A 23476-nucleotide genomic window follows, 5' to 3' on the forward strand; every position below is an offset into this window, starting at 1 on the left:
GGACATGAAGGTTGCTTTTCAGTTATGAAAGATCAAAGGGGTTTGTTTGACTTTAGCTTGTTTTACTTGTTAAACATTGGAGTTTCTTGTCGCGTACTTCAGAATTGTATATGTATTTATATGCATATAGGTACATATATATATATATTATTTTTCCCTAATTGGGTATTAGCAAGAAATATAGGCTGTCAGCCTAATGCGAGATAGTAAACAATAGTGATAGCATCTAAAATATTATTAGACATCAAATTGCATTCACTAATAATGAACTCAACAGCTGCTTCTAATCCTAAAGCTGGCACAGAATGCTGTTATGTCTAATAAAGCTTTGTAAAATCCGATACTATTGCTTTTTCTCTATTCTTTGTTGTTAGCATTCTTCAAGTCCAACTGAGGTAACTGTTGCCTTAAGCTGTAGAAATATTTTATTATTTTAATATAATTAAAATATATTAGATATAGGAAATGGAGAATGTGAAGCACAAAGCTCCACATGGTATGTACACAGAGCCTATCTTAAGTGAAAAGTTTGAGCAATTTTGGCAGACAACTGTGTTTTTCCTCTGTGCATGTTTATTATATGTTTACTAATGAAAACTGCAAGAAGATAAGTGAAAACAGTTTCTACCTCCCCCAGCAAGAGTACCCCCCTCCTACTGCCATTCTCTTTTTACAAGCTCTTGTATATATTTGCACATAGCTTTCTGATCCTAATCAGATACAGTACTTTTTCTGTCTGCTACTGTTTTTCTGTGAGGTTGCTTTTGCCATGGGGTGTCCAACAACAGTAGCAGTCATCTTGGAAATATAATAATTGTCCTCTAAATAATTCCTTAATTTGAGATCTTGGGAAGGTTGCACAAATTTGTCACAGCCTTTGAGCACAGTAAGAACACAGTAGAACTTTAGAGTGGTCCATTAAGCAAGTTCCAACATAAAACAAAACCCCTTTCTTCAGTTAACAGTTGCATTTTTAATTAGTCATTCATTTTATTATGAATTTCGCTTTATTTCTTTGTCTGTCTTCATGGCTAAAGCAATTAACAGTGGAATAAAGTCTATGTAATCCCTCACATCATAACTTTTTTCATATATTTCATTAATAAATGCAGCTATTTTATAAGTGTGTGATTCTAATTTTATATATAATGTATAAACCACTATTATTAGGCTTCTATGTGACAATGAGAGCTTTTAGGAAATGACCCAGCTGTTGAGAACACAGCCATGTGCTAACATTTGTGTTATGATAACTGTTATGACCTTAGTTTTCAGGAATGCTTCCTACTGTTCTGAAACCATATTGTGACAATAACATATGCAACTGCATGCGTTACTACCATTGTTTGTATTGTATTTGTTTCAAAGCTACAGAAACAGTGCAAATGACTTTTGTTAAAGATGTGATTAACTCAAAATACATCTTTTAATACTGGAATGTGGTAAAAAAAAAAAAAAAAAAGGCCTAAGGTAAAATTTACTGTGCTGTACTTGTTTAACCTTCACATTCTTAGCATTGCCTGCAGAATTTTTTAATGCAAGAATTCCCAACAGCTTTTGAAAGACCTTTAGTGGAATAAATCTGTAACTTAGAGCTGTTTAACTGTGATGGTGTGTTTATGCAAGTTCATACATAACTGCTGTAAAGCAGGAAAGAATGCTGTGGCCACTGAAACCTTTGTCAGTCTTTTTGCAGGTACAGTTATTGGCATAGGTGTTCACTGTGTTCCCAAGGTGATATTAACCATAGTAAATGTGCAGTGAATAGCACAAATGCTGCAGTAACATTAGCTATGCCTGCAAAGGCATTTGTGAAGACTTGAGGGCAGCCTCAGTGGGAATGAGAGGCAAGAAAAGTATTTGGGCAATACAGACTTTTCCTTTAGCCCCAAAGTTTCAGTAGCAGCTGCTAAGCTGTTCAGAGTTTCTCTTTGATCCTCAGAAATTATTATTTTTTTCCGGTGAAGTCCAATAGTGAGATAAACTAATTCTGTATTCTTATCTCGATTCTGTATCTACCAGGTAGTTTTTAACATCTTACAGATGGAGAATATACTTTCCCTTTGGTTGTTGAATATGCAACTGAAATATTTACAGAAACTGTAGCTAAAGTTCTGTTTTGATAAAACCAACAAAATAATACCCAGAAGAGTAGGTGCTCTTCTGGTATGACAGACATAAAATTGACTGGAGGAGGGGAGCAATGTTCATATCCAGTATGCGTCAGAGTCTCTTGAAAAAGAGCTTTTACTATTTTCACAGACATAGAAAACTGCAATTGTCTATAGCATGTCTCACTGAGGTCTGGGTGTTTCTCTGCAGTTACCAGTTTGTGTTTAATGAAGTGAAACTTTAAAGTAGACTAGTTAGCAGCTTAAAGGTAAGGTGCCATTTCAGAGCTTCAGGCTTAAGTATGAAGAAAACAACTATAGAAGGTATTTGAAGACTGCTGTGATTTCAGATCTCAGTTCCCTGCCTCATGGTACATCTCTCATGCAACATTTTAGAGTTCAGTTCCCTGCTACAGAATATATACATTGAACATTAACAATACCCATTCTGGCTGGAAAATGCCTAGAATAAGCACTGGGAATAACACAGGCTTCCTGAAGTGGAGAATTTTGTCCAAGGTTTCAGATGGAAGTTTAGAATTACAATCACATGTACGTTTTGAGTTCTAAGAAAGAGCAAACTTTTTCTCATTGCATAAATATGTCCTTTATGTATATGTGTACATATATACATACACACTGTATCATATAGATAAATGTAAATTAAATCTCGTATTAAAATTTCTGGCTTTTCATTCTGTAATAGATTGAACAAATGAGGACAGAGCTACTTCAGGAAAGAGCTATAAAGCAAGACTTGGAGTGTGACAAAATTTCATTGGAAAGACAGGTAATTAAGGCTGGCATATCATCACACTAGTGAGATAACAGGCTGGGTATCAGCCTTCATTAGGAAGTTCAAATAAGCATCTAAGGAGTACAGTATTTGGTAGCTGGCACTATGCCGCCATAATGTGATGCTGGAATTATGCGTTAGTAAGAACAGATTAAAAGACATGAGTATCTTAATACTCATACTCAAAAGAAAATGTTATAATCTTGAATTAAGTCTTCTCTTAGTATTTTTTCTTTCTGTACCCCACATTTAGCTTGATGTTTGTAACAGTATGTATAATGCATGTACTAAACACTCATACTGTGCATACATCTGTTTATATAATATTGTAAGACTTTTTTGTTGTAGTGAGTATAGGCATCTTTCTACCACGCAAATTCTGTCTATACATTTGAGGATCAAAGACATTAAAAATAAGAAATGTGACACTTGATATGGTATGCGTGTTTTGGAATAAAACTGAGATATCAATATAGGAACTTTTTAAAAGCACATATACAGAAAAGACTATAGAATATCAAAGACATTGTTATTCAGTTTACCTATAAATCCTTTGATCACTTTTGGAGGAGTTGTTCTTTAAGGTCTTAACAGTACTTCAGGAGCACTGTTGAAGGTAGGTAATCATTTCAAGCAATTGTGAATTTAGTTGAGTATTTTCTTCTGTAGGAGCAAACAAGTGAAGAAATGACATGCCTCCGAAAGAAAAGATACAGATTTGATAGAGAACTGCTACTTTCTGTTGGCTAGGAAAGAATATTACTTACATGTTTCAATGTCTGTGATGGAAAGTACATTAAAATACTTTCTAGCTTTTTGCAGCATTTTTTTTTTTTGCATCTCGGTGGTCTTTGAAAGCAGGATTACTGTCATAGCCCCAAGCTGAGATCCAGAGGAAAGCAATCTTAGCAAGTCTTGCTATTGACAGTCTCAAGAATGCAAAACAGATTGTAATGGGAATTTAGAGAACAGGTTTATACAAGACGCCTGATTTTGTGCCTTAAATTATGTAAAATAAATCCCATCTTGATTGTTTGAGAAAAAAGAATGCCACCTACTGGTATATCCCATGTACATCCTTATACTTCAATTGTGACATTTCTATCATTGCATTTTTAGTGTTTGAGATCCGAGATCATGGTTTGAAGTTCTGTAACAGAGAGCTTTATTTTCTGTTCCTTATATAATCTTTTTTCTGGCAACTTTATTTTTAGGTCCCCATTGAAAACCTAAATCACCTAGCCTCACAAAAATGAAAGTGTAAATCTGAGCAAAAAGTCTGCTTTTACAAATCAAGCAGCTTGCAAAGTCTTTTAGACTGTGTAATGGGGGTAGCATTGAATAGTTAAGGGGGAAAAAAAATCCACAGTAATATCTTTGATATAGTTAAGCAGAATTGGTTGCAAGTAATTTCTTTGTCTACTTGTTTTAGCCATGTACCAGTGAATTACAGGGGAAGAATACAGAATTGCGTGGAAAATAAGACAGATCCAATGCTATTTGAAAAATTTTAGCATATTAAAAAATGGTGTTGGAAGGGGCTTGCAACCATCTGCAGTTCAAGGGTCCCTTTAAGTCTAAAACTTTAGATGAAGTTTAACACTAAATTTTTTTTAATAAAGTACAGTAATAGAAGATGTTTGTAGTAAACAGTAAAATCTCACTGACTCTCCTTTTCCATATTAATAAATTAAAAATACACTGATCACTATATGTTTGCCTGGAGAAATGTATTTTCTGTTAAGGTGATACTTGTTAATGTGAGCATGTATGTAGTAATCAAGTATGTTCCGACTATAGAACAAGGACTTGAAGAGCCGAATTCTTCACCTAGAGGGTTCTTACCGATCCAGTAAAGAGGGACTTGTTGCTCAAATGGAAGCAAGGATCACAGAGCTAGAAGAACGACTTGAAAATGAAGAGAGGTGAAACTAGTTATGTTAAGAACAAAACATGCATGTTTATGTTTGTTAATAGGCCTTTTGCTACTATTAAGTCTAATACAATTGACTTGATTATCTTTTTTTTCCTCATGAGCACCAAATTGAAATGGTTGCTGTTTCATACAAGTATTGCAAATTTTCTTTTTGACTGAACACACTAGAAGTTGCCTTGTAAATTTAAAATTGAGCACAATGCTAACATGGTTCCATACCTCACTATTTTATCAATGTCTAATATCAGTAACACACTTGGAAGTGTTAAGCTATAGTTAATATTTCTATTTTCACGTTCACTGCATTGCTTAGTCTTGGGAGAATGTATTTTTTTTTTTCTAAATTTTGCTCTGGAGACAGAAGAAATTCCCCTTAGTGGTTCATGCTTTTGAACAAATTTCTTAATGTGTTGCATGGAATCAGTAAATCAAAGTAGGGCCGTTAGTATTTATTTCATTCTGAGAAGATTGCTAAGGAACTATGTCAGCAGGGTTGGAAGTATTGTAGTTCCTTTTTTCACAAGCCTGTCTTTTGTTTGTTTTGTTTTTTCTAGGGATAGAGCTAATTTTCAACTAAGTAACCGCAGACTTGAGAGAAAAGTGAAGGAGTTAATGTTGCAAGTAGATGATGAACATCTCTCATTGACTGATCAAAAGGACCAGGTAGAGGGAAAGACTGATAGGCAAATATCTGATGTTAATCCTACTAGCATAAATCATCATATATAAAAGATACAAGAAGAATATAGGTAGATACTGATTACTCTGTGTTTATGAATTTAGTGAGATTCACTGTTCCCATTGTCATCACGTTCTTTTGTCTAGTACTAAATCGTACTCGTTCCTAAAATTATGAAAAGGAAGCACTTATAGAAGCAAGCTATAATTATTTTAAGAAATAAAGCAAATAACATACAGTATATGATCCTAGAAATATATACACCAACATATGAACCTATAAATACATACACCAACAAATAATATATTGTTTTGCCACCAAAAAATTTTGTTTAAAGAAAGAAGCTATTTATTAAATATAGGCTATAAGTATTAAGCATACATTGATACTCTAATAGCAATGTTCTCCAACATTCCTGTCTGGTCTTTGTTGATTCTTTGCTGGAACATGGTTTGTTTCAGTACATGAGTTGGTTAATATTCTGTCTGGAGAATGAACAGTATGTTTCAAATTGCAGACATCTGTTAAGGGAACAATCTTTTAAAATCCTCCGGGTTTTTAAAACTTACTTTATAGTATCTGTTTGGTAAAGTTGCTTAACTTAGACACATTAATAGCCTCAGTTTTCCCTTATTGATAGCTGGCTCTTGCTATGACACAATACTGTCTTACTCTACCAAAGCTATGTTTGCTTGTTGCCATTTTTTTCTTCTTAAAAAATGATAATCCCATCCCTTTTCTTGAAGTCTAATGCTGACTTTCAAATATTTCGGAAGCATAGGATTACAGTGTCACTACACTGGCAAAGTTGTGTCTTTATTCTCCCTCTCATAGATGCTGGAAGAATAAAATTCCTTTATTAAAATAGTCTAATCAGCTGACATGTAAATATTTCAGTTGAGTTTGCGTTTGAAAGCAATGAAACGTCAAGTTGAAGAAGCTGAAGAAGAAATAGACAGACTGGAAGGTGCTAAAAAGAAACTTCAGAGAGAACTGGAAGAACAACTAGATGTGAATGAACAATTGCAAGGACAGCTTAATGCTGCAAAGAAGGAATTAAGGTAGGATGACTTGTCAGACCTTACAATCATGTACCACACCCCACTCACAAGATTGATCTCTTGCTCCTTTAGTCCATAAACTGAGGGCTTCCTCTAACAAACTTCAAATTTAACATAAGCAGACAGAGTTTAAGAGGGAGACCTGTGAAACTCATCTGCATTTCTTTTCTCTACAAATGTTCTCTAACTCTTCCCGGGGTGCTCTAGGTGCCCAAACCTTCTTTCCAAGATCTGACTGCTGATTAAAGTCATCGAGTCAGGGAATAAAAAATGGAAAAAGGTGGTGGGACTTGACACTCTTATAATTGATAGTAATAAAAAATTCCTGCTAATGACTGAGAAGCACAGCTATCCTGTGGATGTTTTCCTCAGCCATCTTTGAAGATCTCGGTGTGCAAGGTTTAGTTTCCCCTTTCTGTGACTTCAGTTAGAGGTGCTTGCAGATATGATAGATTGATCTTCATTCTCTTGCATGTTTCTTTCATGTAAGATGTAGTCTGTGATAAACTACCTCTATTGGAGCACAAGTTTCTTTGACATCCTTTAAAAATTTAAATCCTGTCAATGTTTTAAGCTTTGCTTAAGTGTTCTGCATGTAGATGTGCAGTTGTAATAACAAAGACATGTATTTTTGTTTTAGTAGACTGAAGAAGTCACCAAGTAAAGTGTTGGCTGATTCTGACGATGATGACGATGATGATGATTTCAGCACAGATGGTGATAGTCTTTGTGAAGTACCTTCAGGAAATGATGACACAAAAATCTAAATAAGTATTGAATCTGTGATTCCTTGAAAGTACTGGAAGAATAACATAAATTATCAAGAAACTGGATATTCTAGAAGCCAAACGACATCAAGGGATTTAAGTGTTGGGAATATAATGTTTCCATCCATACTGTGCCATTTTTTTCTTTAGATCTCCACTGTTTATTATAGAAAACAGGATTGCGTTATAAAACAGCTATAAACCACGGGGCGGGGGAGAGAGAGAGAGAGAGAGAGAACTGCTACTGAAAACCTAGGGCTAATGTTTCACATTGGAGATGTCATCTTGCTAAAATTCTGTTCAAGTAAAAAGCCATTTGAAAGTAATTCAAAATTAGTTTGTAGTTATTAAAAGCTTTTCCCTAAAACTAGGAAAACCACAGAAGATTATTTAATAATTGTAAGTAGGGGGAAATTATGTATAAAATGTAAATATTCTAAACCTGATCTTTTTATTGACTACTTTAGTACTATTTTGTAAAGTTTCAGATACTATATAAATCAGTTTCATACGTTAAGTACTTAAATTTATACTGAATGCTATATTTGGGTTTTAACGAAGAAGACAAATGAAATTTAATACATGTTGTGCATTACAGAGCATATTCACAGTTTGTTAGCCAGGAAGTACAATTCCCATTCTAAGACGGGTGAAAGTTCCATTGTATGTATTCTGTATATTAGGGATCAAAGGTTAATCCTGCCTGTTGACTTTAAAAGGACTATCACATCTGTGTGATGAGTGAGACTTGCCTACAGCTTTCTTGTAAACTTCATTTAGGAGGCTTTCTGTTCTTAGTAGGGAAGGCTAAGAAAGAGGTCAGTTATTACTTGGCATCTTTAATTTCCTGAAATGGACTCCATACTGCCAGAGGCAGAACATTATAGGTCTACTGATTTGAGGGCATCAGGATAGGCTTATCTTAAAGCCACTAAGGAGTCTCACGTGTTCCACTAAAATGACTTGTGGTCTTTGAATTAGTACTTGCTTAAATCTGTTGATTTAGTTAATGCCAAATTTTTATGCACCTGTCAAGAAATTGCACCAAGGAAACACAGAACACGTAAACTGTTTTTTCTTTCTAAGCTGTTCTTGAGCATCTATCTGTGATAGACTGCAATGTATGGTCATATGTGCAGCTATATATTAGTGTTTTAGTTTATAGAAGTATCTGCATTTTGAATGATCCATCTGTTCAACAAATTTTGTCAGAGTTTTTTTTTTTTTAAAAAGCACCACAGATTTTATTTTAAAAGGGTTTTCCTCTTTATTGATAAAAATAAGTTCTTGGCATTTATATGGCACCAGACTGTTTTTGCTCCTTTGCAAATCTAGAAAAGGGCACTACTACATAATTTTGTTAATAAACCATAGCTAAGTCCTGTCTGATTATTAGTATTTGTCTCCAGTTACAGGTTAGTGAGCACTTCTTTGTTGAATGGACCAAATAATAGTGTTATGTAATTGTGAAAAAATACTTTATAACTGAAGTTGCTGGGAGCTTCCATTACTCCCACAAAGGCATCTACTGAAGAGGACTAATTTAACAGCTCTGAAAGTGAGGCAATAGACTTGGTTAAGGCAAAAGTCCTGACAATGGCAGTGTCCATTTTCATGTGATTATATGAAATGGAACCTCCTGTCTGCCCACAGAAGTATATCAGAAGTATATTCATGCACAGCAGATTGCAGACTCTTGCCCTTTCCCTTCAACTTGATTTTGATGGTTTGAGATATATGGGAAATAATATGAACGGCATAGTTGTAATACTTTGTGTCTGAATCCTGTATATTTTTTCAAGTAGCATACATATAATTTTTTTGCAGTACTAGTTTTATTATTTTGACAACACATAAACAGCCTTTTCTCCAAGAAGATCTGCACTATGCTGTACTGACAATCAATCGTCATATAACCTGCTGTGATTTTGTTGTTGTTGTTGTTGTTTCATTTGCATGTTTATGTAGGTTTAAGTTTAAACAACTGATTCCAATCTCCACTACTCTGTCCTAATGTTCATAGATTACTATTATTTCAAACCACTGGAAGAAAATAACTTAATGTTGCATCTACCTCCAGTTACACTGAACTGTAAAAGAAAAATTCACTTAAAATAAAGTCAGTCAGCTCCTTCAGTTCTACTTTGTATGTGCACATAGCTTGATATGACAATTGAATTCCATATGGAAGACGCATGTATTAAAAATACAACAAGAAAATAATTGTCTGGGAAATATACTGTGAAGAAGTTTCTACATTTTCTTCTTTTTGGATAGTTACTTTCTTTTTAACTTGTAAAGAAGGTGGCAAGTGTAATATCTAGAAGACTCCTTTTCTCATTTTAAGTTAGGAGAAGGGAGACACATTGTTGTGGACTCCTAGTGGGAGATATCCCACTTATTAGACCTTCCTCCCTCCCCTTCCCCTGCTTTCTGTGTCTTCATAAAAAGAACTGGACTTTAGTTTGTTCATTTAGACTTGGAAATGGCATTTCCTCTTAGGGTTCTCAAATGAAATGACTAAAATCAAAATAAATCTTAAGATGTTGAAAAGAGTATTTCAACTCATTCACAAAACAGTCGGTAGCTTGGTTTCTCAATGCATGCTAGCTGTGGTGAGGGCAGGGTCTAGATCTTGGCTGCCCCAAAAAAAACATTGACAGTAGATCTTGGTTGCAGAAAAAACCCACTGACGATAGTTTAAGGATGTCTGATTTGTTCACTCAGTCTCATGGCAGTTTTTGATCAAAACTCATCTTAGGTCAAGATTTATTTTAGAAAAATGTTCCTGATATTTCCATGTAATTTATTTTTAAATGAATTTCAGAAGAAGGTCTTGACCCATAAAAGGAAGCAAGCAAGAGAGAGAACATGTGAAGAAACATGGCTGTGAGACATTCAGTCCTCAGAAGTTTGTACAAATACCGGTGTTCCTGGTATATTACAGAGACATGGCTTGAATTCTGAGCTGTAGAGACCTTCAGTTTTCTTCAATGATACCATAATAATCTCATAAACAAGCAGACCCAAGCTAAATCACTTTTGATATGTGCCTAACCTGATGGCTTATATAGTGGATGCTACTCTCTTAGTGTAAGTATTCTATGATGAACAATGAACTTTTGGTCCTCTCTGTGATTAATGGCCTTTCTGAGATTTTTGACCATTTTTATGTGGTGAGAGATTTTCCACAAACCCAATGTTTCTGATCATTAAAATTCTATTCTGCCTAAATATACATGTTCTTCAAACAGCTGTGTTCAATATGGCATTATTAATCTTTGGTCAACTTGTGCCTTAAGAGGACTTACATTGTCATTTATAATTTCTGGGTTTGAGAATCAATGTCAAGTTTTATTTTGAGCATTTTCACCCATCTGTTATGCTCTGGCAGATCCTTTGGTTTTCCGAGCCTACTTTTGTAGACAGAATACAAGTTGACTTCTACAAGAGTGTTCTGATGTTTTAGATCGCTAACATTTGGCCAGTGCTCCAAGATATGGCAATCGCTATACAATGCAAAATGTGTAAATGTAAAAGAAGCAAACAAAATTCTCATGTCCTACATAGACTCTTCACTTACTGTCCAAGTAATAAAATCAAGGATATCACATATAATGGAGTTCAATGCCCTTGAGTTTGGAAGGCATCTCTTTTCATAAAAGCATTAAGGTCTTTCAGACATCATGTCTTTTCAGACATCTTTTCAGTGCATGGAGAAAGAAAAAGGAAAAGTCATTGTCTTGCTGTTCCCTGTACCTGCTTCCGTGCGCTGCACTTTATTTAAGGAAAACCCTATACTTTGCAAATACTTTCTTAGTTCAGCATTGTCAGTTGCTTTTTACTGTTCAGTCACCAGGCAGGTTTCCCCCACAAGGTCATCTCTTGGTGATGAAACTATAACTCGTTGATTAATCTGTGCATTCCTCTGATTTGTCTTTATTCTTCTCAACTTAATTCTTTCATTTTTCCTAATTAAATAATCTGTTCTGATTTATAGCCAATTTTCTAAACTATTCCAGAAGCCATGTGAATTCCTTAATTTTTACAGACCAGCTGTGTGCTTTGCTGAGTGAGCTATGCAGTGCAATAGCTTCAGCTTTTAGGCCTTTTCTGGATCAGGCAGCATATTTCAGTAATTAAATGTTGATGCTTTTAGCTTACTGGAGCTTCCTACCGTATACATTTCAGCTGCTTAATTTCCACTAGCTGCAGTTGTCAAGTAACATTGCCAAATGTTCAAAGAAAACCATTCAAAGATGCTGAAAAAGCATCCTTTAGAGACTGTCAGGGTTTATAACATGTCTAATTTGTTCCTTTTTGCATAAGGTACTGATTAGGTCACATATTTAACTCTGACCCTACTGCGTCATACTGGGGAAAATTTAATTGTTATTTTAAAATTTATTCATGAGTGTTGGGCTATTGAGAAAAAGGTATAGAAATGAATAGAAAGGGCTTTTTTTGTATTACAGGTTTTTCTTTTAACATGTAAGAAAGGAAAGAGTAAGAAGAAGGGAATGAAGTTCAACAGACAAGGTCAAGTGCAGTAGTGAATTGGGCTCACCTGTCTCAGCAGAATTGTGACAGCCTTTTAATGGCTAGTGCCAGCGAACCTCATGTGAGGCCAGTAGAGACTGTATGTCTTATGTAAGAGGGAACATTTGATCTTTTCTTCACTTCTAATAACAATTTGCTGGTTTACTCAGATCCTGAAGCTTCATGCCGTTAGCAGAAGAACAGACAATAAAAAAACTTTACTAAAAGTCTGAGCACAGGTGGATGATGAAAGTTTAAGCTCTCCAAGTTGCCAATAGGAAAACTGGGAACAATTCTATGTGAGTGCAGAGAAGGGACTCATTACAGGTAACCTGAGTTTTTCTATGCTTTCTGTGTACTTGGCAGAATGGGTTTTCTGAACGATGCTTTATATATTAGGTTACAAAGCTATTTTCACTAGTTACAAGCAATCCTTTTATTTTGATTGCATGCAGTCTGGCTAGGATGAAACCTTCCAACAGTATGATACAAAGTAAGGGAAAAAATATACACAGTAAAAAAGATCTATGGAGGATCCACTTCTGATTAATTTTCATTTTTGACCTTCGCTCTTCTTAAAGAGCCTGACACTGAATGTTGCTTAAGCCATCTTAAACCTACAGATATCTAAATTGGGCTGAGATGCATGTAAGATTTTATTTCCAGGGAAAGACTCTGAAGGTTCTAGATGAGAACGGTAGGGAGCATATCAAAGTAGTGCTAGGAAGTGCCTATTTCCTGTATGTATTTGCAGCAAAGATTCTCAAGTGAGTCCAGCTGAGACAAATGACAGAGCTGAATAAGGAGCAGCATATGTTTCTGGTATTTCTGTGGATGCAGTGTTAATGGTGGCTGATTAGCTGCGTACCCCTGTGCACCACGGGTAGTTCTGTTCTGCAGAAATGCTTTCAGCATCTCCAGACCTTGGATACCCAAGTGCCTGCCAGTATCAGAAGCATCTATTTTGTGTCACTCACGTTTTCTTACATTTTTTCAGAAAGAAATTGTGTGTGCAGTTCTGTGTTGTCCCTTGGATTTGTCATTATGTGAAAGATGTGTTTACTTCAATGCTTTTTGTGGGAGAGAAAGAAAACATTGCTGCCCTTGGAGTGGAAAGACAGATAAGACTGTCTGAGACTCATCCCTGGGAAAAATCAGTCTTTGCCAGAAATGAAATTTACTTTTCTAGAAAGCAGTTCCACTGGGCATAGGAGAGCTGAGCTTCTGACTACAAGTTTACCTCTCACACCCAGAGAGCTGGATATTCTCAGCCCAGCCTGGCCTTTATTTTCCTGGGAGGTAAACACTGAGACCTGGAACTTGACGTGGCAGAGGCTATACATTTATGTACTACAGATGAGATTGAGATTGGTATACTTTTAATGTTGTTCTTCAGGTCTTTTGGTTAAAATACAGCAAATACTATTTAAGGAAAAAGAACTCGTGTATTCATGACTAGAGCAGGCAAGAGCAAATACACGTGTGCACACACACACTGTGAAGGCAGAGAGAGATGGTGTGCATTGCTGCAAGTGCTTTATCAGCTGATTTGGTGTCTGCCTGAAAACGTAATCCCAACTGTTTAAAATTGATATACAAATTCAGTGGCTACAGTCACACTGTGGTTACTGTAAATCCTTCTCAGTACAGATCACCTTCATCAGAGTTCTGGCATTTTCTTGAGTATCTGCTGCGTGAAAGAGCTTTTCAATAGGGTCCCAACAAGCCTCTTAATTTGTCTTTTAAACACTTTACCAAAAGGAAAACAAAGGAAGCTGAACCATCCAGAGAAGACAGGGTGGTCTAATAGTTGGAGGTAGAGCACTGGGAACGGGAGGATTCTGGTTTCTAATCTGTTTGAGCTGCTGCTTCAAGTCCTTGGCCTCCTCGTGCTTTTGTCAACATGCCTAAAATATGGAGCTCAAAACTAGATCTTGAAGACTTGATACTTTTTCTGCATTGAAAATTCCTGGATAAAAATGTTAGGAGGAAATGCCAAGGATCTGTTTTTTCAGTATATCTGCTTTCTGTGTGGCGTTTCGCCCTTTTGCCCTGCAGTCTGTGACACACTGCAGTGCTTTCCAAGTGGGGAGCTGTTTTCCCTGCCACATGTCTGAGATTGAAGGTCTTGTGCTGGCTCTGTGGAGTGTCTGCTGCAGAACAACAGCCTGGATACTAAATTTCCTTGCTTTACAGGGAGTTTCAAATTTGTTTTTCTTCAAATAAGAAGATGGTTTGTTGTGTAACAGGTAAGAATAGCTATGAAAAGAGGGAAGGAAAAAATAAAGTCAAATAAAAGCATGGAAAAGCTGTAACATCAGCCAACCAGAGAAAGGAAGCTTCCTGAATTGGGCTCTGTTTACTTTAAACCCAGCTCACTGTGCCTTGCTATTTCAGTACATATTGTGAGTGGTATCCAGCTATTTTAAAGATAAGATCAAATTCACAATTCAGATCAAAATGTGTCTCCCAGCCATTAACTTCTTAAGCATTACTAAGAGTCACAATAGAAGACCATGATCTGTGTGGCACTGTATGTGATACTGCATAAGGCTAAATATTTGTCAGGACGTCCAAGGGCAGTCTGGGCCTCCTATAGAGCTCAAGAGAATTCATTTCTTCGGTATGCCTGGCATTCTTTGGCTAGGAAAATTTTCAGATGGAGTAAATGTAGTAAGTATTGTGGGATAAGCAGAGAAGATAAAAGAATGAGTAAGAAATAGGGCTACTACAGATGCTAGCTGTATGAGGGGGAAGGAATCTTTGTAGGTGTGTGCACAATAAGCCTCCTGTATGCGTGTACCACACTGGTACTATTGGTATGGAGTGGGGATGGCAGAAGGAAAACTGCAGCCTACTTCATCAACCTTCTTTTTTCCTCTTCTGCTTTTACTGCTGTTGCTGGCTTCTCTACTGAGAAAATGAGCTGTAGTGCCATTGGGAAATCCCTACCCGGTAAGCTAGAGTCCTTCGTGTTGCTTTTGTATTCACTTGGAGGGCTTTTGCTTCCTGTAAAGTAAAAGCTTCACGGTGCTGTTTCCAGGAGAGGCAAGTGCTTATGACTCTCAAAAGTGGGAGGCCACAAGCCTCAGGAGCCTGTGCATAAACTGCAGCATCTGTAGATGTCAGTGTGCCATCAACTGAATGACATGGGCAGTGCAGGTGGCAGGAGGGAATTGAACGCCTGGAAACTCAGTGGGGTGGGGAGTCTACCTACATCTGTTCTGTACGGTGTCAAGCTTACCACCAGTGCACAGGATAAGTCACTCCTTGAAAGAGTCGGTCTCCACACTGAGTGAATAAACAGACCTGTACCTCATATACCTGCCAAGCCTAGAGCATCAGATATCCAGTAATTGAGCTTTGATTCCACAAACTTTTCTAAGTCTTATTATTTTAGCTTTTTTTAAGAATATAAAGAGACCAGCCAGCCGCAGCCTACCGCACACTGCAGTGAGACTTCACTGAAGCATACACGCAGTGACGTGCTGCTGACCTCAGTTACTAGTATGTGTGGCTGCCAGATCAGCTGGGAGGCCCTTGGAGGATGCTCTGCAACTGAGTGCAGAGAATCAGCTAAAAGCGGCACATTTTAACTTTGATTGGCACTTTGTCTAGTCAGCATAATTGTTCCCATCACCTTTCTAATTTTTACAAGTTTAGAAGTAATATGGAGGGGAAAAGGGAGATTGATATCTGTTAACTTTGCTGCTCCTCTGAAACTTTCAGTGCTTAGCAGAGCTTGCATTTCTGGCTCTTGAGAAAAAAAAAAAAACCACAAAAAAAGGCCATAAAAAGGAAAGTTGATGCAAGTTTTCTGAAGAGAAAAGGACTATTTTTCCACAGGAAACGTTTGAAAGTCTTAAACGTGGGAACTGCAGTCATGACTAAGCTGCCTCAGGTAAGTCATTCTCCTCGACAAAGCCACCCCGAGGAGGGCACCCCACAGGCAGCAGCAGAGCGTGAGCAGGCAGCAGTGCTGCAGGCAGTGCTGGTGGCAATATAATGAGGACTGCAAAATTCATCCCTCTGCACTGCTAAGCAGCCAGGGAGTCCTATGGCTGTCATTGCAGCTGAAGTGTTGCACCATTCCTGTTGACTTGTGTTAATTATGCCCTAATAGTGCACCTTTTGTTTTGCTTTCCTAGGCAGCAACTGCTGTGGAGCCAGTCATGATGCTCCCTCTGCAAAGAGGGTTCGTATATAAACCAACCTAAAAGAGAGACTGACAAGCTAAAGGGTACCTTGAAGTTTTAGAATCTTGAGATTGAGCTCCTGCCAGAGCACAAGTTCTTTGCAGGATGGAGGAAATTATTTAATCCTCCTTGGATATCAGTTCTCCAGCAATGAAATACAATACAGAACAGCCAGGTTGTCATTCAAGAAGTAGTCTTTACAGAAACTGACCCACTGCTCAACAAAGATCCTTTTCTGTATAGAACCACAGTCAAAATAGCATCCAAGATGTTGGGGTGCAAGAAGTGACTAATGTGAGAAAGGGTATGGTGCTTTCCTGTAAAAATTCCGCTGCTGTAAGAAGTCCTTGAATACTACTGTATGACTCTAAGAGGACAGAAAACTGATTCTGAGTCTGGAGAAATTTATGAAGGACAGAAACAGCACAGATAACATCTACTCTGTACTGCTTTGTAACACTGTAACAAGGAGACGATCATTAGAATGGAGCAAGGAGAATCAAAATCTCATGATTAGACACGCTGGTGCTGATGGTGGTAATTGCAAGAAACAAAAGTTCATAGCTGGTAAGAATACCTATTATTCATGAAAATGTGTCAGCAGGATTTACTAAACCTACAGTTCAGGAAGTAAACCAGTCCCTAATAATTAGACATCCAGGGAGATATTTGGAGGGAGTGGGAAGATAATTAACGTTTATCTCCTGTGAAGTTCTTACATAACTTTCGGAAACAGGAAATTCTGGCCACTGGCAGAGAAGAGAGGCAGCAGTTCTGGTGTGGTCTGGGCATTTGTACTACTCTGCATAATACTGAGTGGTGATCTGGGAGGCAGTATGAGGTAGTTTGTCACTATGGCTGGACTATGACTTGACAGAAAGAATTTATTGGAAACCAATTTGTCTTTTACCTCAACATTTCAGTGTATTCTCAAACAAATGATTTTCAGCACCACTTTAGACCTGGGTTCATTCCACCTAACTTGAGGCACTGACCTAGGAAGATGTCAGCAGTATAAGAACAGTATAAGCAGGTATGTTCGTGCTTTCATTAGGGGACTGGAGTGTTTACACTTCTTGTTGTGATCTTTCTCAGAAGTTTCCCTTTTTTTCCATCTGACTTGGTAAGATCCTAGTATATCTCTCTTTCACTGAAAACACAATCTGTTTGATGTTTGCTTAGTGGAGTATGGATCGCCAGCAGACAGCCCAGTTGCAAAGAAACTGTTTGCGACATGATGAATATGACATCTGTAGAATAGTGAATTTTGAGCAGTAACCATTTCACCATGTTGGGCTCACTTTTCCAGAACTCACACAGGACAGAATGAACTGTGGTGAAATGCTTGTGGTTTATTTGCTGATGGCCTACACTAGTCATATCATCAGGAATCTGTAAAATTTTATAGGTTAGCAAGACCACAATTTTTACTTGAACAGGTTCCTCACTTTGTATCACTGAGCTCTGTACAAAATCAAACTGTTTTAGCCCAAGGGAAACCTCAGAATTTCTACACAAAAAAAACCCTAATCTTTTTGGAAGGTTTTATTTTAAAAAGATGAGATTATATTTACCAAAGACAGCTAAAAATTTGGCCAAAGCAATTATAAGTGTCTAGACCATATGTGGCTACAGAAACACTGGAATTCAAGTTATATCTGCATAACAGGGTAAGTCACTGAATTATAACATTTGTGTTGCTATTGCAAAATGGTTGCTGCTACCCAAACATGCTAACTTAAAGGTAGCCAAGGAATCTGACCTCTATATTGCAGCTATTTCTGGTACTGTCAGACAAAGAGCAATCTAACCACAGACTGAAAACTTTCCAGAGAATTTGATGGGATCTGTGGGAACTACGCCAAACACCTGCAGTATTAATAGAAAATTAATAAACAATATCAGCCACAAAAGGTTAAAAACTGAAGAAATTGTACAGGTTCTGTGGATGGGGGAATAAAAAAAAAAAAGACATTTGAACTATGCCAGCAGTGCTATTTGGCAATACAGAAAAGAGATTCCAAACAATCTTAAAGCTATGTGGTTGACAATACGCACTCAAGAAATCTGTGGACGTAGGCCAGCAGCAAGCATGCAAAAAAATCCCACCTTATTGCAGGTATTCTTAATGCCGGTGTTCATCTGTATGTGTGGTTGTGTGGTTGTCCTGTACTGAAAACCCAACCTAGAGATGTGGAAGTTAATGTCAGGTTCCCATCAGAGCCAAAACTTCAGCCAAATACCCAAATATGTTGCGACATTATTTTCCTAGATCCTTCCATTGTTAAGAGAATCACCGTTATACTGAAATGATTCCAACTCTGAGAGTGAGATCCTGTTTATTGTTACAGCAGATTTATGCAGAAAAGGTATTGTTAAACAAGAGGATTTGGGCAGTTGGGTAGGACCCAGAAAGTGTCCTAGTTATACTCATCTTCTGTTGCGGTTTATGCCCACATTGGCCACTGTCCCTTGCATAAGCCAAGGAAAGGAAAGGAAAACAATATTCTATTGAGAAATCTGCTTCGACATAGTCTCCCTAAGGACAGGGACAGAAATGCTGAGCAGGAATACAATTCTGGAGGGCATTTCAGTGGCTTTTGTTGGATGTTTAAATTCTATGGGATCTTTTTGTCTTAAGTATTTTCTCTCTTTTGATAATCAAAATACTAAGCATGTATACTAATACAGGAGAACCACAAAATTCATAGAGACTCCATAACTCCAGTCATATGAGGAGAAGTGGGAAATGTACCAAAACTCCTCAAGAGCTTGCTAGCCTGTCTGCTGTCAGAATATTTTGGTGTATTTTCATTCTAATGCTTTAGCAAAAGCACACTGTGTGTCATAGGACAGCAGACTAAAGTGTTTGTTACTCCCCCAAATGGTTTACTCAAATAAAACAAGCTAGAAAATGAACAACCATCAAGTGTTTTCAATTTATGTAGTGCATGCTATTAATGTTTTAATATATTAGAGCCTCTGTGCAACATTTGTAGAAATTACTGGGAATTTTGCTGTTGATTTTAGAAGGAGGATTGGGCCTTGTGTTGCTGTATTAATCATATGGTAAATATTTCTCTAAAGGCTAGGAATATAGAAATTTCCAGGGGCAGAGTGATGGTCTAACATCCTGTTTTCAACAGTGGGCAATTCCCAGGGCCCCACAGGAAGGCAGATCCCCTCCTTTCCTTCCCCCCATATCTAGTGTCAGTTGTGTCCCAGTAGACTGCTGTCAGTCTCTCTCTGACCATTGCCAGCCATGGGATAAGCCTGATGGATAGCTCTGGCTGGCTTCATGCTAGCTAGCTCACCATTTTGTCTGACCTAAACCTGATCCTGTGTATACATATCTGTACGTGTATTTTCCTTCAGTACTAGTGACTTCTTTGTTCAGTCACCTGTGGCAGCAATAGGTCTCCAGGTTAATTATAAAAAGCAATAAGATATTTAATTTGTGCTACTTTACTTCTATTAACCCACATTAATATCCAGAGCACCTCCATTTACTTCTCGGGTTTTATCAGACAAATGCTAGTGAAAATGAGAGCAGAAGTAGGGCAATTGTCCTTCAGTGATTTTTTTTTTTTTTTTTTTTTGTGTGTGTGTGTGTCTTTCTGTTCTTGTTCTGCAGCAGGGAGAATAGGTGTTCCAGACAGGTCTGTTCTAAGCATTCATTACTCTCCATACCCCTCTTATATCTGCTTGCTCTGCTTACATTAGAAGAACACTGCTGGTCTAAAATCAGCAAGATTAAGTTGTGATAACTAAAATTCAATGTTAATCAGCTGTCTTGCATGTGACTGTATATGTGCATTTAAAAAAAACTCTGGAAGTTATACTTAGACAAAGGTAATGGGAAAAGAACACCCCTTGCAGAAGCTGCATTTTGGAATAAATGTAGGAGCCCTATAGTGCTTACTTTCCATGCTGAAATACCAGACCTGCAACAGGAAGAATTTAAATACATCTCTTGACATATGCCATTTCTGTTTCCCCCTGCCAGGTGAAGATGAGATTCTGCCCAAGTGAGCTATAGAGTATGTCCCCTATTAGGCCAGCTCAAGGAGGCCTAATAGAACCCCATGAATTACTCAGTCCAACCGCTCCGGTAGCTTGTCAAACTCTCAGATAACTACTCCCAAAGATTTCCAGAGGTGGGAATCTATAATAAATAAATAATATAAATATAATTATAATTATACTTATAAAATAACCTATAGTAAACTTCTCAAAGGAGTAGCCTGGGTAGGCCAGAAATGCAGCAAAAAGGCCTTAGCATGGTGAAGTTAGGAGAAAGAGAAAGAATAGCAGTTAATCTTTCAGGGAAATTCAATTTTCAAGTTAATGCTAATGATGCCTTTTAGAAATCGATATCTACAAAATATATTATTAAATATCTACAAAATATATATCTATGCCTACAAAATATATTATTAAAATTAATTCAGGCAGCTAAAGACTTCATCAACAGACATGGTTTGAAATCTTTTACAAAGGCATGTCAGAAGCACTAGAAATAGGGCAGGCATCTAAACAGAAAAAGAGAAAAAGGAGTTGAGTGATACAAAAGGGAACCAGCCTTCCCCAGAGACCGCAAAGAGTTTGTCATAATATAGTCACTGTGCGTGGCTTTCTGTGTATTTTTTTTCTGCATTTCCCTTGGATTCAAATAGTTATGTTAGGTACAGTAAATCTTGGGCGCATTCTGAAATGCAGGGAAAGTAGAAGAATTTTATGGAGGCTCCTGCCATCCAAATCTCCTGATTGGAATACATTTACGGAATAAGTCCACGGAGCCCATGGAAGTGAATGGGTCTTTTAAGTCATTTCAAAGGCCTTTTGGTTAAGTACTCACTACATTTTGTTGTGGTTTTCTCTGGAGGGAGAAACCTGATGGGAATAGTTCCACTGCAGAAACAATTTAATTTCATAGTATAAACTTTAATTTCTGAATTATGAGTGATCTTGCAAATTGGTTTATATCCTTTTGTAGACTAGCCTTTGTCACTCAATCTGCAGGTCTATTTAGATTTCACATTATCGTCAAGCAGGCAAAATGTCAGGAAATCCTGCTCTGCTGGTCCAAGTCACTGATGTCGGTTTGATCTATTTCAAAGTCTGTAATATTTCTTGAAAGTGCCTTCCTGGAATAGCTCAGATCTCTTGCTCTGTGATCAGGACCCAGAACCATGCAACTCTCAACTGCATTCTTGCTAACTGGATGATGCAACATATGCAGATGAAGGAAAAGCAAACTCCTCCTGGGCTGAGGTAGCCTGAAGGATGACACACTGGAGATATTTAAGTGGTTAAGTGTGTTAATCCATTTCCTTCGTAGGACTGGGTCTTTGTTGGAGGGTCATTTCCCTGAGTAATATTTAGTCATTGCGGTTGAGCTGTTAGTAAGTACTCTTAATTATTTAGTCCTCCCTACGCTTCCTCCTAGTAACTTTACTTCAGTTAGGCATAACAACATCTACTGTATTGATTATAACTTTACTTCTTTTTCTATTATTGTAATGACTCATGCAAGAGGAAATGAGACAACTCTTGGTGACAGGATAAGAAAATTTCATTATCTTGTAGATACAGATAGGTCTACTAGAACATTTTTTGGAGCTGGAGGGACTGAAAACTAATCAAGTTTTCCTGATTAAAGTCCTCTGGTACCAAAGGTTCAGTATGACCTGATATTTTAAGGTTAAAATACCTCCCTTTCCACCTTATTTTCCTTTTATATGACTTCTGATAAACTGCTTTTTAGTATCTAGAAAGAAAATAAATAATAGAACCAGATCTTCCGCTTGTACTTCACAACTTTTATGCACAGCTCCCTGTCCCAGCTATGTGTGCAAACAGGCAATGGGCTGGGAGAGTCAGTAAGAACTGATAAATTCCCATATGTATCATTCTGAGATGGGGAACATGGAGGTCCGAAACTGGATCTAAATCAATGGGGAAGCCAGACAACCAGGAACTTCTGTAGCATCTGTGCAGGTGTTCTAGACATGTACCTGGTTCCTTTGTTAGTTAGAAAAATGTACCATCATCCTCTGCCCTGAAGCAGAGCTGAAGTCCACTACTTGCTGTTCTGGCCTTCTATCATAAAATAGAGGAAGCAGAATATAGTTCTTCCCCTTCTTCCTCTTCTGTGTTTCCTTTCCTGTGGGGAAGTAAAGATGAAATATGTCTCTTCTTCCCCTTTGTAAGGTAAAAGAAGTCAGTCAGATACAGTGATTTCCTGTCCTTAATGCTCCCATTCCCTGAAATATGTACATTCCTTACACTTATAGAAGAACTTTCACACCAGAATTTGTTTCTGCCTCTAAAGTTTCCTTTTTTCCTACCACAATGCAATACCGATACCAGTCTTTTGGAAGAAATTTATCCTTTGATATTATCTCCAGGGAGTAAAATAGGATTTTAAATACAGCTACCTAACAATGTAACTGTGGTGCTCATGATGGGGTGTGCCTGTTTTCTACTTCCCTACCCACCTTAATCAGTTCAATTATGTGACCTGGTCAAGTCACACCCCTACGTGAACAATGCTGCTGCTCCTGTGCTGCATTACTTTAACATGATATTTATGCTGAACTGTCCTGCTTAAATGGACTGACTAAACCAAAACCTGCTGGTGAAGAATGAATGACAGGCTTCTGGCACTGCACGTGTGTCTTGGGCCACATTGCTGTGGGCTGTGACCCAGTTGTTAACTGGATGGGAGACTTATCTGAAAGAGGAAATAGTGAAGATGAATCAAGAGGTGGTACTTTTTCTGCTGAATCAGAACTGAGTTGATGCCCTGTAAGCTTCAGCAAAATCTGAAGTGATCCTATCTAAATCACTAAAAATCTGTGATTGAAAAATGACAATGCTATTTTTTTCATTCATATGTGGCCATATATTCATGGTAGAAGAAACTGTCCTATATTTGCCTTGATGTATTTCATATCTCTCAGTTCATTTTGGTAAAATCCAAGCTTTTATTCTTTATTTAATAAAATAAAAGCCATGACTATAGCTGTGTAAATATTATGACTTATAGACATGCTCATCAAAAGCCTTCCCAAATAAAGCTAAAAATAGATATCTTTCCTGAAATACATGACCTTCCAGGGCTTTGCAGCTGCCTTTAAAATCTTAGCAGTGATTTTTATTTCACTATTAATTGCATTTTGACATTGTGAGTCTGAAAATCATAGCTACCAGGTGTAATCCTTTTTTTTCTGTTAGGTGCACAAACTGTGTGAAATACACTGGCATGCATATATATGCATAAAAGTACATGGCAGAAACCTTTTACTATTATTATTACCTGATTGGCTTTGATGGACTTGCTCTATGTTCTTGCCCAGATGCGGTTTTGAGTAAGTAATCCATTTTCT

At 37.3% G+C, this 23476-nt stretch overlaps 2 protein-coding genes across 5 annotated transcripts in view; both read left to right on the forward strand.

Annotated features, from left to right (window-relative positions):
* CGNL1 (cingulin like 1) overlaps positions 1-8574 on the forward strand; it is a 62962-nt gene extending 54388 nt beyond the window's left edge. For 3 of the 4 annotated variants that reach the window (XM_040600184.1, XM_040600187.1, XM_040600185.1), the window contains exons 15-19: positions 2818-2901; positions 4708-4832; positions 5398-5506; positions 6420-6583; positions 7224-8574. In XM_040600184.1, coding sequence (XP_040456118.1) covers positions 2818-2901; positions 4708-4832; positions 5398-5506; positions 6420-6583; positions 7224-7350 — 609 coding nt within the window. In that variant the 3' untranslated portion in view covers positions 7351-8574. The remainder of the gene's footprint in view (positions 1-2817; positions 2902-4707; positions 4833-5397; positions 5507-6419; positions 6584-7223) is intronic. The other variant, XM_040600186.1, reaches the window with a different exon arrangement.
* Positions 8575-9602: 1028 nt separating this feature from the next.
* LOC121091044 (myocardial zonula adherens protein-like) overlaps positions 9603-23476 on the forward strand; it is an 82371-nt gene continuing 68497 nt past the window's right edge. The window contains exon 1 of the mRNA XM_040600219.1: positions 9603-23458. The gene's annotated coding sequence lies outside the window, so the exon portion shown is untranslated. The remainder of the gene's footprint in view (positions 23459-23476) is intronic.

This window comes from Falco naumanni, chromosome 7, assembly GCF_017639655.2.
Source record: "Falco naumanni isolate bFalNau1 chromosome 7, bFalNau1.pat, whole genome shotgun sequence".
In the NCBI taxonomy this organism is placed as follows: Eukaryota; Metazoa; Chordata; class Aves; order Falconiformes; family Falconidae; genus Falco; species Falco naumanni.